General features: G+C 38.2%; 4 protein-coding genes across 12 annotated transcripts; 2 read left to right on the top strand and 2 right to left on the bottom strand.

Moving 5' to 3' along the window:
• Positions 1-433: 433 nt before the first annotated feature.
• LOC149020981 (SWIM zinc finger family protein / mitogen-activated protein kinase kinase kinase (MAPKKK)-like protein) lies at positions 434-1,287 on the bottom strand. Its single transcript, XM_089149233.1, has one exon. It carries the CDS (start codon positions 1,244-1,246, stop codon positions 479-481), a length of 768 nt encoding a protein of 255 aa, XP_089005359.1. The 5' UTR covers positions 1,247-1,287; the 3' UTR covers positions 434-478.
• LOC149020980 (uncharacterized) lies at positions 941-7,883 on the top strand. 7 transcript variants are annotated; one of them, XM_089149234.1, is made up of 9 exons: positions 942-1,742; positions 1,859-2,062; positions 2,539-2,599; positions 2,695-2,731; positions 3,417-3,494; positions 3,681-3,753; positions 5,171-5,210; positions 6,345-6,412; positions 7,590-7,883. In XM_089149234.1, the coding sequence occupies exons 1-8, from the start codon at positions 1,701-1,703 to the stop codon at positions 6,392-6,394; spliced, it is 585 nt and encodes a 194-aa protein (XP_089005360.1). In that variant the 5' UTR covers positions 942-1,700; the 3' UTR covers positions 6,395-6,412; positions 7,590-7,883. The 7 variants fall into 7 exon arrangements, 5 of the variants coding, with proteins under 5 accessions (XP_089005360.1, XP_089005361.1, XP_089005362.1 ...); XR_016172266.1 differs by lacking the exon at positions 7,590-7,883 and adding an exon at positions 5,366-5,420 and having other exon boundaries at positions 944-1,742; XM_089149235.1 differs by having other exon boundaries at positions 944-1,742; positions 7,715-7,883.
• LOC149020979 (uncharacterized) lies at positions 6,630-8,020 on the bottom strand. Its single transcript, XM_089149239.1, has 3 exons — positions 7,869-8,020; positions 7,282-7,344; positions 6,630-7,197 (listed from the first exon to the last, which is right to left on the bottom strand). The coding sequence occupies exons 1-3, from the start codon at positions 7,938-7,940 to the stop codon at positions 7,003-7,005; spliced, it is 330 nt and encodes a 109-aa protein (XP_089005365.1). The 5' UTR covers positions 7,941-8,020; the 3' UTR covers positions 6,630-7,002.
• Positions 8,021-10,737: 2,717 nt separating this feature from the next.
• Positions 10,738-18,545, top strand: LOC149020978 (protein NONRESPONDING TO OXYLIPINS 2, mitochondrial-like). 3 transcript variants are annotated; one of them, XM_089149231.1, is made up of 3 exons: positions 10,738-11,067; positions 11,152-11,319; positions 17,390-18,545. In XM_089149231.1, exons 1-2 carry the CDS (start codon positions 10,943-10,945, stop codon positions 11,300-11,302), a joined length of 276 nt encoding a protein of 91 aa, XP_089005357.1. In that variant the 5' UTR covers positions 10,738-10,942; the 3' UTR covers positions 11,303-11,319; positions 17,390-18,545. The 3 variants fall into 3 exon arrangements, with proteins under 3 accessions (XP_089005357.1, XP_089005356.1, XP_089005358.1); XM_089149230.1 differs by having other exon boundaries at positions 11,152-11,325; XM_089149232.1 differs by having other exon boundaries at positions 10,740-11,067; positions 11,152-11,270; positions 17,390-18,543.
• The last annotated feature ends 215 nt before the right edge of the window (positions 18,546-18,760 follow it).

Raw genomic sequence — 18,760 nt, 5'->3', positions numbered from 1 at the left:
TCACTCCGATTTACAATTATTTAACATGTTAAATCTGTAGTTCCTCATCCTTTTTAGGGGCAAATCTGTGATTCACAAAAATATGGGGAAAAGAATCAGTGGGTCGATTCTAGTAACGATTTGATTCAAACCGACCGGGTTAATTTATGATTTTTCTTAGGGTGGGTTGTGGAGGTGGGCTTACGGGTGTTAATAGTTAATACTATCCCAGGCCCAGTTGAGATGTTAAAGTCCGGCCCATAAAAGCCTGACTCAAATACTAAATATGGCGAGCCCAAGCTTTACCCAGGGCTGGCTCGCGTCATTTAAATCACTTGATTATTTAAAAACTTAAAAACTAGGCTGCATTTGGTACTAATTTTAGGAATATATTCTAGGTCTAGAACGCTTTCGTAATTTTTCATTATTTTCATATTACAAAATGCGTTCTAGAATTCTTGTCCAGAATCTGCTGCTAAAACATACACCAAACACAACCTTAAACAACACAGAGGTTTTCAAGGTTTTCGACATCGACTTCTTCCTCGTCTTCTTCTTTAACATACGCCGCCAGGTTCAAATACGTTTCCTGTTCCGGCGTCTCCCTCCACCTCGCCCTGCAAATCACGCAAGTCGCAGACCTTCTCCCAGTGCTCCTCTTCCACGCTTGCATGCAGTCTTCATGCAATGGATTCCCGCACGCACGACAAGCCACCACCCTCTGTTCTTTTACCATCCTATCCAAGCAGATCGGACACGTGGCATCATCTTGCAGGTCAACCACAACTGAGCGTTGGCCACGTGTTGATGAATGCGTGAAGAGCTGATGGAATCTCTCTCGTACGCGAACCCCAGCCCACGAGTCAGGGGAGGTAGGTGAATCAAGAAGGCGGTTGAGCCGGCATGGCCTGAGGGTTCTTCTCCTGAGACACGTGTCTTCAAGAGAGATGCCGAGGACACGTAGGAAGACGAAGAGGATGTGCTTACATGGCGTCGTGCGGTCAGGGCAGGTGCAGGACGGGGTGGCGGCTAGAGTGACGGTGTAGACGTTTGCAGAGTCACCGAGGACGAAAAATTTGGCGCCTGAGCGGTGGAGCAGCCCTAGACGGTGGCGGAAGGCTCGAACAATCCGGTCGGCGATTGGCGGTTGGAAGAGCTTGTAACGAGACGGCGACCTGTGACAAGGTGATGATGGCTGGTCTGTACTGGAGGATACCGGCGACGAATGGCGAGGTGATGGAGTTGTATTAGAGGATACGGACTCCATTTTTGATCTGCGAGAGAGCAAAAATCTAGATCCACGGCAGAAGTTATTGATCGATTGCTTTTTGTAGAGGAATTTGTGCGTTAGATGCTTAGAGTAGATTTGAAGGTACGACAGGGATAGCCGTTAGAGTTGGGAATAGGACAGAGTGGATGTTGCAGAGTAATTTCTTTGCTAGTCGGAGAACTGTAGCCTTGAAGCAGGAGGTTTTCTCTACATTAACGTGCCTGTGGTGTGTGGCGTACCGTGCGCGAAGTGAGTGGGGAATATAAAACTCATTAGTACGATTTGCGTATGTTTAGGGTTTACAGTTAAGTTGTAAAATTTATTGAAATCCTCCCAAAGGTAATTCCGGAGAGAAACCAACACTGTAAGATCTGCAATAGTGAATTTACAACACCGGAATAAGGACTCTTCTCTCTGGTTCTCTCTCTGTGTCTGCGAATGCTCGATTAAGATGCTGGATTCGTTTAGAAAGCAGTTTCAATCTTCAAAGAAAGTAATTTTCTGGGAAGATAATTAATTTCATGCTTCGTTACCTCGCATTGCTTTAGCTCAACGGGACTAAACGTTTAAACTTCTTTTTGCTTCCGCCTTCTGTATTTTGTAATTTAGGGGCATAAAGAAGAAGGATGGTTCGGAGTGAGTTTCAGGCCTGAAAACTTCATACCAGGTCTCATTGTCGGTTTCATGCTTGGGTTGCTTATAGATTTATCGGGAACTCCCAGAAGTAATTCCAAAGGAAACAAAACCTTATCTAACAGTGGCAAACAGCAACAACAAAGTCTAATTTCAGATTGTGGTGACGAACTCAAAATGGTCAGTCATGATGTACTTCCCTTGATAATCTTGTTTCTTTATCATTCCTATTGCACCATCTAATTGTTACTATACATAGGTGTACTTCCATTAAAGCTCATGGATTTGATTGCATAATTGAATGTTCAGAATGCTTGAAGTCAAAATTAAGATATTTTGGTTCAGATTCTAATCACCCTCTGAACTGGTGCTGGACATTTTTTCAACAAAAAAAAAAAAAAAGGTGCTGGACATTTTTGTGTGCATTAATTTTTATTGGTCAGACATTAGTACTTCTGAAAATAAATAATTTTTTTTCCTAAACAGATAAGATTTGAACTTTATCATTAATTTCTTTGAAATATATATTCTTTTATATTTGGGAACCAAATGTAAGCTATCTGTTTAGTTGTTTTGAAATTTATGAAATGTAGAGTTTATAGGGAATCAGAATGAAGCATAGTATCTGATTTTTTGGCTGGGGATTGCTGGTGCAGGTCCTGGTTGTTAGACAAGACTTGAAGATGAAAGCTGGAAAGATTGCATCTCAATGTGCTCGTAAGTTGTCGGTTTTTGCTCTGCCATGATGAATTGGTTTTCATCTTCTTTACAAAAGACTCTACCTTGATATAATGTTAACTTTAAATTGGCAGATGCAGCCACAGGAATTTATGCTGAACTGATGCAAAGGTAAAATTTTGTTCATTGTCAGAGCAAAACTCACACTATTCCATATGCCATATGAGAAATCACTGTTTCTACAAGAAATAAAAGTGAAAGCTTACATTTATAGGGATGACTGATCTTGTATAATGAGATCTAACTTTCAGTTTTATGGTGTATAGGTGCTTTTCACTTTGTTTCAACTCTTTTTATTTGTCATAGTTAGCTTTATAGTTTATGGTATCATAGATTACCTAGGAAGAAGGACTAGCAAGCTGTAGAAGCATTGGGCTTATTAATAAATATGGCTATAACCAGTGTTGAATGGTGAATCAGCACTCATGTAGCTGATCCCATTTAATTGGGAACAAGAATTCTTGAGCTGAGCTTGGGTGTGGATGTTATTTTGAGAACTGTGGTGAATCCATATAGTTGGGAAATGGAATTCTTGGGCTCAGCTTGGTGTGCATTTTATTTTTTGGGTTGTCTGTCATGGACAATTGAACCCATTTTATTACATCCCCTCTAATTTCTTTTTGGTTTTGCTATTTTTTTCATGGACTTATTCAAAATGAACATGGCACCTTTTGTTTTCCAATAAAGAAAATTTTGCCTTCACTAGTTAGTTAAAAAATATGCTTGGAATCTCCTGATTAGGACAATGGGTGTGCAAACTCAAGGTAATAGAATGTCTCGATGTCTCTTTTTGCAGCCAGAGGTCCCTTTTAAGTCAATGGGAGCAATATGGCCAACCTAAAATAGTTGTGACATGCAAGAATCAACAGGAAATGTAAGCAGGTGATTTTATTTATACTCAATCCATGTACCATCATGGGGAGGATGGTTGTTAAACAGTATTCTTGTGTTATTATTCCAGTGCTGTCCTTTCGTGTGTGTGTGTGTGTGTGTGTGTGTGTTTTGGGGTTGAGGGTGAGCAATTTAGATGTGTGCTATTTTTGTTTGTTTATTCAATCAGGAATAAACTTAAGGCAGCAGCAGAGAGCCTCGGCCTTCCCAGTTTTGTTGTTGCTGATGCAGGGCGCACACAGGTTCTTACATATTACTGTGAAACAAATCTCATACATGTATCTATTAGGATCCATATATATATATATAGGTCTAACAATATTGGCCAACTCCCTCTTCTCTGAAAACACTCCCTGAATATATACAAATAGTGTAAAAATTGGGGCTGCCAAAATGTACAAAGCTTGATGTGTCAAAATGTTAAGCTGACTCCCCAAGGAACAAGCTAATTGTTGTATCTTGGGGCTTGCCATCTCCTTACTCCAGCCCTCTATCTCTTTCCTTTAATGCTTGGGTGTTGCTTTTTTAGTGTATGCTCTTATGTAATTTTCTTCTTTTCCCCTTTTAGGGGCTCCATGTTTCCATCTTTCTTTCGTAATAAGTTTTTTTTTTCACACTCAAAATATTAATATTAATATTTATATTAATGGTTGAAAATTAAGAAATAAAGAAATTTAGCTAATTTCTTATGCCTACCTTCTATGCATATTATTGGCTCAGCAAAGTCGCCCATTACTGTGAAAACACATTCAAAGGCTGAACACATGCATAACCAACCCAGTGTTTATTTCCTCTAAAATAATCCCACAACTGTGATTATTTGCAGCAGTAATGTTTTTTATTTTCTTTCTTGTTTCCCCATTACTCATATGACCAAATATAAAGGCATTGCTTCTGCTTTGAGAAATTAACCAGTTTGTTAGAAATTTATCAAATATTAGCGTATCTGTCGAATGAGAAATTAAGTTTTACTGAACCATTAACCAGACCTTAGCTTGCTTTGACAAACCAAGGAAGTCATGCAAAAGCTTTATTCCAATGTTTCTCACATATGTATACAATTTTCTGGCCATGTATACTTATGGGAACAAGGAGAAGGATCTTAGGCCGGGGGCAGGGACGGAGGGTGGGCCACAAGGTGGGTAGGGTGCAAGGGAAGGAAAGGCAGGATATTTCTGTGGTAATTGGAGATAGAAGAAATAGACATGGGGTGGGATTCTATGGGAGGACTAGAGAGAGAGAAAATGAACTTTTCCATCAATAATGACAATGTTCTATCAATTGACTTTGGAGTGAGTGGGATGCCACTTTACTTGGCGAGAATAAATGCTTTAACAAGGTTGTGACCCCACATTATCAAATACTTACTTTTGTGGTAGTTTGTGGGGTAAAAGTATTAGTTTCCCATCCCTTTTTACATTTTCCACTTCTCTTTGTCAAACATATAGCACCTTAAAGTGCATTTCTGCCTATTTGTGTATTGGATTAAAGTAATGGGCTTGCTGTTCAAGCCTGATATTAGGCTCAATACAAATTAGTACATTCATTGTCTTTGGACTTGCTACCCCTTCATTTAGGCTCATCATGCTGTCATTAATTTCTAGATTTCATCCTGAGATAGAAAATCTTGGTTCAGAAGAAAAGCTGTATCTATTGCAGGTTTTGGCTGGATCAAAGACAGTTCTTGCCATCGGGCCTGGTATGATCCTTAGTGTAGCTACTTCAGATTGCATGTTAACTACCTGTTTAACATCTTAATTTGCCTCTTCTGGCTATTGGATGGTCTGGGTTAACCTTCTTGTACTTTGCGTCCAACTTTACTGATGACATAATTAACTTTAAATGCTCTGGCAGAATGAGGGAGGTGAGAAGGGAAATAGTGGACCTTCTGGCATTTTATCTCTCCACTGTATGGTTCAACATTTATTGTGATTTAGCAATATCTTCTTTCAAAATTTTGAAATTTAAATAATCGTAAATTGCCTGAAAATTCATATTTTGTCAAGTGGCTCAGAGTTTGCAGATAAACCACAAGCTGAATTATTTTGTTGCCATGATCAATTTCGAGTGGCTTTAGTATGAGAAATCCTGTTCCTATCCAGGTTTTATGGTTCTGTTGACCAATTCTGTTAGTTAGCATTGTGATTAGCCTTAACTTCTCAAGTCAGATTCATTTTCTTTAATTTACTTTTTACCTTCCCCAGAGACAATCCTGAATCCACCCATATGCTTAAAAGTACTTGAATTACAAAAATTGTGATGAAAGCAACAAGTGAGAAGGGAAAGGGGAAAAAATGGGAACTCTTTTATTTGTTCACATGCCCAGTTTCTATGTTAATTGTGCATGGCAGTGAGAAAATTATGGAAGGAGATTTCACATGAAGCCAGAGTGGAAACGATTTCTCATGCCACTCCAATGGCCAGGTATTGATCACTTTTGCTAGTGGGAGCAGAGGAGAGAAAGTAAAGGGGGTTTTCAGGGAGGAGAAAGACTTTATGAGAGTGTGGGTATCTAACATTGTGGAAACCTTTCCCTAAATTTATATGGTTACTTACCTGTTGCCTTTGTATCCCAATGTAACATATTGGTTTCATAGAAAACATGCATTCATTTAGACTGCTGAAGTACCATAAAATTCATTATGTAATTTTGTTTTCCTTTGTCATAGTCACTTCTTTCAATTTGTGAAAAGAAAAGGTTATGTGAAAGCCCTTCAATGTGAATGACTGCATGGCCTGACCCTTATTATCAATTTCCATCAGACTCTTCTTGTTCATCCTTTACATACATGTTTTGTTTTTACATATTCTGAATGTAAAATCTTTCGAGCAGGTAGGAAAAGATTGGTTGATTCAGTGACCGGAAAACTCAACCTACTCTAACAGTTTTGTCCACTCGAGGTACAGTCAACAGAAAATGAAGATTATTTTGATGCTGGTTTCATTTCCATTATCTGTCAGGAGAATTCTTCTTTCTTTCTGCAACCATATTTGAGTGTTATGAATTTGGATGCACTTAATGAAGCCAGATGTTGCACAAATGAAAATGAGATTCTGAAATCATTTTTAATTTTAATGACCAAATACAAGTGTAAGCAGGTGATGCTGGCAACCCATGTTTGCCGGTCCCAGGAGATCTTTTTTATAATCTCTTCTAATTATCGAAACCCTAATCATCTGTAGCAAGTGCCATCGACCTTTCCTTGTAGTTGAGCTCCATAATCCTATGCAGTACTACATCACCAGGTGAACTGAAACTAGAATTTAACGATATTTGATGTACAATGTTTCAAGAATAGAAAACTGCATATCTAGTATCACTATTTTTGCATGCACAATCAACCCACTTTACTTCCTACGATTTTGCACGTATCCTGTGGCTGTAACTCCTAATGCAACCTCTCCAATACTAGATTTCTCATGTGAAGAAAAAAAATAAAGGGATCTGATTGGATCATTTTAACCACATGAATCAGTACAATAAAAAAGCTTCAAAAAGGAGCTGAAAGGGGCTCCCTGAGTTTTTCTGCCTCAGGAGATTCACCAATGCTAGTGGAAGTTCCAGAGCATTCACATAATCTTCCAGTGGCTTGAGCACTCTCCTTGTTTTCTGTAATGTTGTGAATTTCCTCACTCTTTTTGAGCATCTCTTCAATCCTGTTTAGTGGAACTACTGGTCCGTGTCCCTATATAGGCATTTTATGAGCAGTTGATAAGGTAAATTTCCCAACCAAAGTATTACTTCATAATACATCAGGAATAGGGAGTACCTCAATGAGCGCATTTGAAGCCTTTTGAGGTTCCAATTTTGAAACTAAATCTATTGCTGCTTCCTGCAGTGAAAAGTTAAACAAGTCTGTCAGTTTGCACTTATGATAGCAGTAAGTTATAATTTTGTGATTATAATGAGGTAGTACAAAGGCTGTAGTTTGAGTGACAACAAGTCCTGAACCCAGAAAGCTTTCTTTCTTCTGTCATAGACTAAGAATGACCATAACCATTCTGCCATACATGTTGTTGGTGACTGTTCTTATAGTCTTATGTAAAGCTTTATAAGGTGTTTATCTCATGTGTCAAGGGAAGCTCAGGACTCGAACATTTGGTAATCTATGTATCAGTCATTACATGTGCTGCCAATTCTGGTTGGATTAACCTTCTGCACGCCACAGCTTATATGGTGATGGAGTTAAAACAAATTTTCAGGTTTCATCAAGATGGGGTGATTATAATGCGAACATTAAACAAGTCTCAGCAATCAAACAAGAACAGACAGAGCAGTAGCAACAGCTAACATGACAACACTAAAACAGAAACAACAGAGGAAAGTATTGAAATACAAGTGGATGACAAGTTTTACCCGGGCATTGTTGAGCTCTCCTTGACTCAAGGTCCTGGGCTCCAATTCAATGGTACAAGAAAGACAAGCCATAAGAAATCTGGGATCAAAAATCGCAGATAAAACAATTGCAGGATGGATTGTTTCTCTGTCTGAGATTGTCTCATTTGTTGGTATTTATTGTCTAGAAAGAAGACTCGCGATTGGTTGGTAATGCACTTGTTTTGTTATATTGAAGAGAATGCGAGGTCGGTATTCAAGAGAGAGCAAATAAGTCTTCACTCATTGAGATCTCGTGTTTCTGAACCTTCTATCCCTTTCCAGTCTCATTACCTCACGAGATCTCTGGATTTGATTATGACAGCAGCATGTCCTTGAGGTTTCTGGGTTGATCACTTCAACGTTTGACATTTGGCTACTGATGGTTAGTCCATTTGAGATGTTAAGAAGATGTTCCAAGTCCAAGGCACGTCTCCGGTAAGATTTCAAAGTAACACTCACGTCTATGGTACAATATCTCGCTGAAATTCAAACCGAAATTTGTGGTGGTAACCGAAACATTTCACCGGGTGGAGACGAAAAATACAAGAAATCGCTGAATTTCTGGTTGATACTTGATAGTTGATACACTCACATATTTTCTCAAAAAAAATGTAATTTTAAAAAATTAAAAAGCCTTCATTACTTTATATGTCATGTCAGTGTCACTTTCAGTTTTAATTATTAATATTTTTTTGAAAGCGCAATCTCTTTTCACCTTCTCGTGGTTTGAAATTTCATTTCAAATTTTCAATAAAATTACATTTTGATTTGACAGCTTGGTAATGGAGGCTTTAAAGTCAGTTGATTCATTAATGTCTCGGTCCCCATATCCATGTGATGTCATATATTAATATGCATGAGATAGAAGAGTGAATTGTCTAAACAAATCCTTTTAAAATAAAATACATAATTTTTAGCCACAATCCATATAAGTCATACATGAACGCGGCCATGCATGAAAAATTGAAAACCCATGTTTGAAATATTATAAATAATAAAACAAATAAGAAAATGGTGAATTAAATGGGAAATATCTTCTGAAATATCTGCAAAATTCACCGAAAGTTTGCACTTCTTAAGTCTCAATGTTAGATATTTTGAATGTTAATAGATGGAATCCTAAATGACAGTTCTAAGTTGTGACAATTATCTATCTCTATTTTATATAACTATAAAAATGACTAAGAATTTATTTTGGGTGAAAAATAAATAATGTTTGATAACTTTTATTGAAAATAAATTATAGAATGAAAAATTGATAAACGAAGAAATTTGATAATGTTTCCCTAGGTTTGGAAGTTAAAAAAAAAATGGAACGATAGGTTTTCATAAGGGGGGAATGTATGTTTATTATTTAGTCATCAGTTTTCATTTGGTTTTGAAGTTTTTTTTTTTTTTTTTTTTTTTTTTTTGGTAATCGGTTTTGAAGTGGCTTGTGCATGAATAAAATGAACTTTATCGATAATAGACAAAACTATTTTAGAAGTTATTCTATTATTTTAAACAAATATGGAATTTAAATACCAAACACATAATATATATATTTATTTATATATATAATGAGGATTAGAGTTAATACCAAAAAAGCCCTAACATCAACCTCTTTTCTCTAAAATTATCCTTAAATAAAATAAATATCCTGTTTGTGATGCCTGTAAGAACCTGACCGTTAAATTCGAGTGGTGATAACGCTATGACAGTTTCCTTTAAATCGGTTGTATAAAGGAGTGGATGGAACGGCTAAAAGAACAGACTACGTTGGTTAGCAGTTGGAACTTGGAAGAAGTACGCGGCTTGAGTCAATGGTAACTAAAGAATGAGGAAAATGGATCGATATGAGATGGCTTCTAGATTCCAACTCTTGAAGAACTTATAGGTAAGCAATGACTAAGGAGATTTAACTAAAATGCAATTGTTTGGACACTGCCATTAGCCACTAGCCAATGAATCCAAATCCTCTATTTGCATGAAGAGAAATTTGTTTAATCAACACTGAGTCTGTATCATCTACCCATATAGATAGAAAATTTTCATATGGATAAGAAATTAATGGCCAAATCCAATCCATTGATGGTATTGCTGGGTTTTTTGTTGAACATTCAATTTTTATATATAGGGGACGGGATGATGGGAATATTATATATGTTGTATGCAAGGGTTGTACTCATAATCTCTTCAGTACAACCTCTTCATTAAAAGGTATGAATCTTACCAATCAACCAACACTGCAATGGCACCTACTGGGGATTTTCAATTTTGTGTTTGCTACTACTCATATGCAAGGTTTGAAATGTCAGCCAAGAATCGTGTGTCAGTGGAACTCCATAAAATCACCGCAAATCTCACTGCTAGCTTGCTGCTTCACCTAAAACTAGAGATATAACAGAGAGAGAGAGAGAGAGAGAGAGAGAGAGAGAGAGAGAGAGAGAGAGAGAGAGAGAGAGAGAGAGAGAGAGAGAGAGAGAGAGAGAGAGAGAGAGAGAGAGTTATACCAGAGAAAAGAGGTTGCATATGTACTTGTAGACCCGCAGTGCTGGAGAAGAGCTGTAGCTGAGGGCTGTGAGGTGTTTCCGTCATTAGAGTCTAAGAAGGTGAAGAGCTGGCCGCGAAAGTTTTGATTTTTGTTAATATTTTGCAAGTTCAGCAACTTTTGGTTGTTGTCTTTTCGATGCTTGCTTTCATGTTGGCCTTGTCCAATGTGCCGATTTTTCTCCAAAATATCTCGATATTTCGGCCACATAATATACCTTGTGTGTCTTTGGCATGGTTTTTAATCGGGCCGTGGTTTTTAATCGGGCCGGCCCATTTATTCCATTATATTGGTCCAAGCCCACCTCAAATAGGACTAGAAGTCTAGACCAGCTGGGTGCCGGCTATCACGATTGACGCCACATCGTTGACTCTTCCGATCCGGATCGCCCGTTCCTAACAACCCGGTCCTGATCATTGTAATGTGTAAACCCTGAGCTGAAGATTAAAACCCTCAGCCTTAGAAGGCTCCTCTTAAACCCCCTTTCAACGTTGAACGCTCGGGAATCGGATATTTTTCTCTCATGGCGTCAAGATGTCGATCGATCTCAAGACCTGCTATTAACTTACTGAAATCGGCAGTGAATAAACCTAGCAGCAAGTCCATTCCTTCAGCGCGAAGTCGTTTCCTGTCTCCCGCCTTTCCAAGGTAATTAATGTGCTCTTCCGGGATACCTGTTTGTGCAAAATTTTTATACAGAAAGGTTATAACAGTTCAATTTGTCTTTCTCAGGTTACCTTCTGAAATGGGTGGTGTTCTATCTCTTCTTCCCTTTCACAGCGCTGTTTCTTCGGCTCTTCTCACATCTTGTCTTGGCACTGACTTGAGTAGTTCGAGATCCCGGTCTCAGGGTATGCTTTGTCGTGCAAATCCTGGAGTTTGATCTCCATTTTTATCTTCGTATGTGTAAGCAACTTTTTTCTCTAATTATTGTCTGTTTATTCTCAAAATATTTTTCCCTCTTTATAATAATAGTAACAAAAAAGAAAATAAAAGATGGCAACCTCAGAAAATCGGATAAACAAGGCACCAAGGATCCTCATATACGAAAATCCCTAAAGCAAAACAGTAAGCAGTATTTGTCCATTGGTATCTGAATTCTGAAGCCTCATAAGTTCTATGGCGTGAGGAAAACAGACCCAAAACTGAAACTCCAGAGAATCTGAACACCATCTCCGTCATGGATCAGAAAAATCAAACCTTTGATATCTATGCCCAAAGCTAACCATTTACTATCCACTGCATCATTATTTGTGTAAAATGCCTCTGAAAGTAGAATGAACTCTACTTTGAGACCAGTCAATTGTTCCTTCTTCTTCTTTTTTTTATCATCCATGGGGATGCTTCATGTTTATCTCTTTCCAAAGTGCCTAAACCACAGGGAAAGGAACAATGTTCTGTAGGTCTAGGTTTTTCCCTTAGCCAAGAAATTGCAGGTCGGTCATTCTGGGACCAGAATTTAATCTCCAGTGGCACCTTTCACTCTGACTGAAATGGTAAACAAATGGCATCCAAAATTTTACAGCATATCTACAATGGATAAACATATAAATAGCTGATTCTTAGCTAGCTTCTAAGAAAGCACCTAAACTCCTTGCTCATTGTACATTCCCTTGACTATATCAAATTTTATCTACACTTCAACCCGTGGTTGAAACTTCTGCCACTAGACTTTTCTGTGATACCAAGGCAACTTATTTGAAGACATCATCTCATCATACTATGCTTTAACTGAAGAGGAGCAATAAGAGCAAACCTTCCATTTGTGTTGGCCATCCCAAGTCTCTACATTTTTAGCTCACCCATCACCTGTACAAGCTTCACAAACTCCTCAATCTCTCCGTTGAAGTGTCATCTCCTAGAAAATCGACTATCCTATTGTCTAACTTTCCTTTTTGTATCTCCTGACAATCCCTTTATCTGTCCCTTTAAATCTTGGAAAGATTAGGACAGTCTGACTGATGCAGATAACATAACTAAAAGGCTTATTTTACTGGAAGTAAACCTATGATTAGGTTATGTGGTGTTGCACTTTTAATACCATGGGTTTTCTTTGTAATGGGGCACTTTAATGAGCATAATAAAATGGGTAGAAAGTAGGAAAACAGGATTTATTTCATCAATTTAGTTGGAGTCACATTTTGATTCAGTGTATGTTTATTTATCAGTTAAGGATTGGATTAGGCCTCTCATTTCTTGTCTTTATATCTATTTTTTGAGTCAATATATAATGCTGTAAAGGCCTAAGAAATCACACACAAACTTATTTAGTGAGATTAAAGGGAAAAAAATAGTGTGTGCTTTAAACTTTATTAGATTGTATGGTGAGAGACCAACACATGGTGTAAGGCTGTGGTTGAGAGACTTGAGTTGGAGAGTATCTTCTTCTTCCGTTCTTTGATTTTTTTTTTTTTAAAGCTTATTGATAAAAAATAAAAATAAAAGTTCCTGGAAATCTGAGAAGTGATTGAAGTACTTGTTACTGGATCTGAAGTTTGTGATCCTCTGGTGGACTTGTTATCGCTTACAACTGGTCTACATTGCTGACTATCCTCCTTTCCCTTCTCCACTCATCCTGTAAAGCTTTACTCTCTTCTTCTTCCTCAGTGTGCATGTCACTCTCTTAGCATACCCTTCCTAACCCTCGTTACACCTGTCGCATACTTCAATTCTGTATTCTCACTCCCACTCACCAGCTTGAACTCCCTCCCCCCCCCCCCACCAAGGAGAAGGGGAGACAAAGAATTTCCATATCTCATCTTGTTCTTCTTGAAACCTACAGAATCTCTTGTAAATTAAGTAAATGATGCTCCATGTTTTAAAATATTATATTATTAATATGTTTGTATCAGATGATGCTATTAAATCTTCTTGTTTGATAAAAAGATTGATAAACAAAAAGAATATTGGATACAACATAGTCTGGTCCTATTTTGTAATCCAAGAGAACCCTGTATCTTTGGTTTTCTCTAATATATATCTTCGTTCGCATTAAATTGGGGGGGGGGGGGAATAGGGTTGAGAGAGATGCATAACCACATACATAGGAAGGAAACATGAGAAGAAAACAGATCTGACACTGCTAAAACAAAATGGATATACAAAGTTGAAGAACTTCTAGACTTTTTCCAATGATTTTGCTGTACTTGTGCTTGTCAAATGTGATATCTGTGTGTGTTACGAGGGATAAGCATGGTTAATCCAACTGGGGCTTAATACTGTGCATCTGCATGAATCGAAATATCACTAATATAACTTCTTGTATACTTCTGCATCACATGTGCGTAAATCAAAGCATGTCTAGTAGCCTCTATTAGGAAGAAAATTATTGAAGTGTGATGTGAACCCAGGGTTAGGGTTAATCTTCAGGATCTTCTAATTTGAAACCAGTACAAAATTAGGGTTTCTAGGTGTTTTGGTTGGGATTTTTTATAGGTTCTAACACTACTCAGGTAAGCCAAAATTGAAGTTCCAGATCTGAGATTCTGAATTTATATAGAAATTAAAATTCAGATGTGAAAAATCAAATCCTAGACCAGATAGGACTGGGATTAGGGTTTTGGTCAAGGCTGGGAAGGAGCTAGGGTTGGCTGTAAGTGAGGACAGAACTTGAAACACCTCTGTTTAGAAGTTTCAGAAGTTATTCCACGGGTTTAGGGGCTGAGTTTGAATTCTAAGAATTCTGGAAAATCTCAGAAAATTCTGCAGCTTACAAATGAAGAAGATGAGGGATGTGGACTTTCCTATTAAAGGCAGGACTGAGGGCCTGGGGAAGAAGAACAGGGGCAGATGGCTTCCGGGTTGGGTAAAATAATGTTAGGATTCTGGATTTTCAGAAGCTTAAGGGCGAAGGGTGAGAGGGTATTTGCGACAAGGGCTGTTCCTAAGGTCTGAAATTAGGGGGTGGGGATGGGGTGAGTGTTCCCTTGTGATTGAAAGAGCTGCAGGATTCTGTGAGGGCTGCTTTGGGGAAGCTTCAATGAGAAGGAGAAAAGTGTGGGAGATGGCTTCCAGGGACTTGGGACCAAGGGCTGGAATTCTTCAGAAAACTAAAGGGGACAGGGTAGAGAGGGTATTTATGCGACAGGACTTAGACTCAAATAGGGCTTGTTCCTAAGGTCTGAAACGTTTAAAAGGGGAGGGGTTTTTGGGCGGTGGTTAGAGGTGTTTGATAAACAGTTGTGAATTGAAAGAACTGCAGAATTCTGTATGTAGAATGCGTGAATCACAATATTGCTGAAGCTTCAATGAGAAGAATTAAAGTTGCCGAACCAGAAACAATTTCCAGCTGCAGGTCACCCTCCTAGGGATCCCACGACTATACCAGTCTATTCGTCAAAATTCAATTCATTCAATTCATCCTATTTCCAAATAACTTACACTAGAAAGATTATTTATAGCCTGAAACAAAGGACTTAGACTCAAATAAGGAAACTTGGTCGCTAAGCAACCCAAACTTACTAGACTAGAACCTAAAAGTTAGGACTCCTTATTAGGAAATAATTCTTTCCTAATTTACAACCCAAAGACTCTTAATAAAAGGAAACAATACTTACTTAATAACTAAGACTCCAATATAGAAAATAAAACCAGAATTAAAAATCAGAAATAATTCTGAACTAACCCTGCAAAATAGACTTGATTCTAGGGGAGAAAATGACCATTTTGCCCCTTGGTCAGATTTGGCCCCCCTTTGTTTGGGCCCTATTTCGGATGGGCTTGGGCCCCTTCTAGGCTCTTTTGGGGCTGCCCGGGGCTGGATACATCAAAGTATCATAAGCTTGTAGCCCATGCTACATATTCATGAATCTCTTGAGACAATGGAAATAGGCTTCCATTGAAGTTCCTATTGCATAGTCAAACTGTCAGCTGAAACTCATTCTTCTGTGCAACATTCCCCATTTGATTATAGTGCTTCACACAAGGAGCCTTCCTTTTATGTCATTGTGTAACTCATTCCAGCAGTTATGAAGCTGTACTTGCTGTGTCACAAACGCACCTTCGAGCCCCCACCCCCAGACAACCCCCTGGCCCAACCAAAAAAAGAGTAAGTGAAACTTTCATCTATAATTGTTGAGGTTTCATTTAAGTGTAAAATAAAACACATTAGTTTTGCAAAATTTTGCATGCCCCCATTACTTTCTCGAAACGTTAACAGATGCACCCATGCTGTTTTTAACTTGGGGAAAAAATTTAGAACAAAATCAATGTTGACCAGATTACTCTTTTGCTAAACACTCCATTACTTTATTTTAACCAAGGTTTTATTAATTAAGAGACAGAGAGAGGGGGAGAGAGAGAGATTGCTGTCTTGGCAAATCTTCATTTTTGCCATGGAGGGCTGTGTAATGATTAGCTAGAGAACAAAATCCTGGTTTGTTGGAGAAGAATTTGGTGAGTTAGGGCTTGAAATGCCTAGAGAATGGAAGACATCAAGTTTAGGCAGAAAAAATTTCTTAATGAGGTTTTGGGTTTCTGACTAGGGTTAGAATGGCATATGCTGGTTGGAAAGTATTTGAAAGATGAAGGTTTTCAAAAACCTAAGTTGTATTGTTGAATCTCTGCTGCTTGGGACCAAAGTTATCAATTGGTTTGACTGGGAAAGATGAGTTGCAGGTGGTGGTAGCAGTCTCAGTGGTTATTTGTTGATCTTTTCTCTCTTCTTCCTGGTTCGACAAAGAGAAGAGGGAAGGTGGCTATCTTTCATTCTCCAACTATTTTTCTGTCTTTTATTTTTTGTGTTCTGTTCTACACTTGTTTCTCCCTTGTTTGGTAGCTTTCCTCAACAATGGCACATGAAATTGCTGCATTCGTTGATGGGGTGAATAGCAGATTTGAGAACTGTAGTTCCAAGGTCATCAGCTTTTGAAGTATGAAACCAAATAAGTTGATGTTGTAGCAAAAGTTTGAAACGTCGAAACAGAATACATAGTAGCTTGCATTTTGGGGCTGGAAGGAGAGACTAGAGTTGTTTCTTTATTTTTGCCACTTTACTGAAATCTAAGTGAGCTACTTTTCCAATTGGATCCTTGGGTAGGGAGGGTTCTAGGAGTTGGAGGTGGCAGAATCCAAGACGAGCAGTAAAACACAAAAACTAAAGAAAACCCATCAACTCAATGTCATTAAATGATGGGAAACTATTAAGATTTGAGAATTTGCTTGGATATTCAGAAGAGGAAACCAGAACATACAGTGGAAATGGGGAGGAAGCAGGTGAATCTAGTAGGTCGGTAGAGCTTAATCAGCAGGGGCTACGAAGGAGGAGAAAAAGAAGAGAGGGCAATGGTATCATGCTACTTTATCAAGGCTATACTGGTCATTAAATGTCTCAGAACCTCTCACCGTTAGCAACTAACTGGAACGACTAACAGCTGGGGTGCATCTGTTGATGTTTTGGGAAAAGTAGGGGAAACACATGAAATTATCCAAAACTGAATGGTGCTTTCCACAACCTACATGAATCCTCAGGGGATGCAAGTTAAAAGAAGAAGAAAAGAAAGAAAGGTTATTTTCGTTTTTCTGATATTGCCTTGATTTTTGAGTGGACTTCAATGAAATTTCTCTAGTGGCTTTTTTAGCTGCCATGTGTGATTGCACATGGTTATCTCTTGAGCGATCTCAGTAATTAATTCATAATCAATTTCCCTATTCTGAATTCAAATTTTTCCCCCTTACTCGCCAATGGTATGTCAAATTACTAACCTCAATCAAACCACTGCTAATTAAGTGCCCAATGGAAGATCTTTGATTAAGTTGAACCAGTTCTTGGTGACAAAGAATTCCTGTATAAGTGTAGATTTTTTTTTTCAATTTATATTTTTGTACAAGATAATTCTCTTACCTGTAATTGGTATCATATGCTGCATTTCTCCACAAATTCCAATCATTCTAGGAGTGATTTGCTTGTGTTCTATTTATAATTCATGTTGGTTCTGATATTTACTTTGTCATCCCACTTTGTTTTCATTAGAATCAGGTCTCAGCGTGCCAAGATAAAGAGATCAAAGTTACAGGAGTCAATGGTTAGATGAAGATTGGTCCAATGTTGAGGAACACTAGAGGGGAAAACTTGGATCCGTTATCTGTTTAACTACTCTCTAATAGAGAGAATTTTTCAGCATACAGTATTCCTGATTATCTGGAGTACCGCTCACTTGCCATTGATGAAACTATCTCCCATTGGATTCAGATTTTTTGTTCCCTTTTCTTTGCCTCTTCCCTTATTGATTTTCCTTCATGTTGAAGTAAATGCAACAGCTTTGAATTGGATCATGAATTCCCTCAAGATATTTCAATTAAAGTTACTGATCAATGGAAGTAAGATCATTAATAATCCCCTTGCTGGACACTATACTATTATGAATACCCATTTGCCCATGTTAACTTTTGCATTCTGCTGATAACTCCTTCAGCCTTGCATGTTTTTTCATCTTATATGGAAAACCATGGTACAGATGGGTTTGTGTGTGTGTGTGTGCTTGTATCAATGCATGAATGAACTGTAGGCATTGAGCCATCATATGTGCAATTACTTTAAAAAAGAAATGTGTACGGATGTACCTAATCAAGTCAACAGAATCATATTTAGTTGGACCTGAAGTTGAAGCAACGTGGAAGGCACGTTAGGGTTGTTGCATACATGTCTTTCTGTGTTGAGCTTTCTTGATATAATATTTCGCTGTTAAATAATCAGGTAGTGCATCTATGCATGTGGGCATCTTTTGGCATCTCTTCTGGGGATCCTTTGTATATGTACTGCCTAGGACCCTGTGCTAGTTGTTATCCACAGCAATGAAAGAATCTCCACCATTTCTGTAGCATCGGATTCCTTCTTGTCGATGGTAATCTGATGCTAATGTATTAGCTGCATCAGCATTCCAGCACTACCCCAGTGTCGTCTGTTACTTTCTGCTTTGCCAGTCCATTGCAGTAAACAAGTCACTTCTATGATGTATCCCTACTGCGATTAACTGTCTCTGCGAACATCTCTTCTTAAATCCATGACCACTTATAAAAAATGGGACTTCTAAGGGTCAAATTTATCTAAAATGGCTGACATACACGTATTCTCTAGTGGCAGATTCGAAGTACTTGGGGACTGGAAGGATGGCTTTACAAGCTCCATGTAAGGGGCCAATTCTAGGGTTTTAAAAATTGGTGATTCGATATGGGCAGGAGAAGAACCCTTTGCCTAGTTGACTTAGCTCTGCCTAGAGTGTCACCCAGAAGATGGGTCTTTTTGTTAATTAGAGTTCATGTTGATTCATCGAATCACCTATTTTCTTGTGCCTAGATCATCAGATGGTAGCTTTAGTCCTAGATCTTAAGTGTCGCATGTCAA

This window comes from Hakea prostrata, chromosome 3 (genome assembly GCF_041222555.1).
Source record: "Hakea prostrata isolate BN-2017 chromosome 3, UWA_Hpros_2, whole genome shotgun sequence".
Taxonomy (NCBI): domain Eukaryota; kingdom Viridiplantae; phylum Streptophyta; class Magnoliopsida; order Proteales; family Proteaceae; genus Hakea; species Hakea prostrata.
Note: the sequence above shows the minus strand (reverse complement) of the source record. Positions and strands in the feature narration are given on the sequence as shown.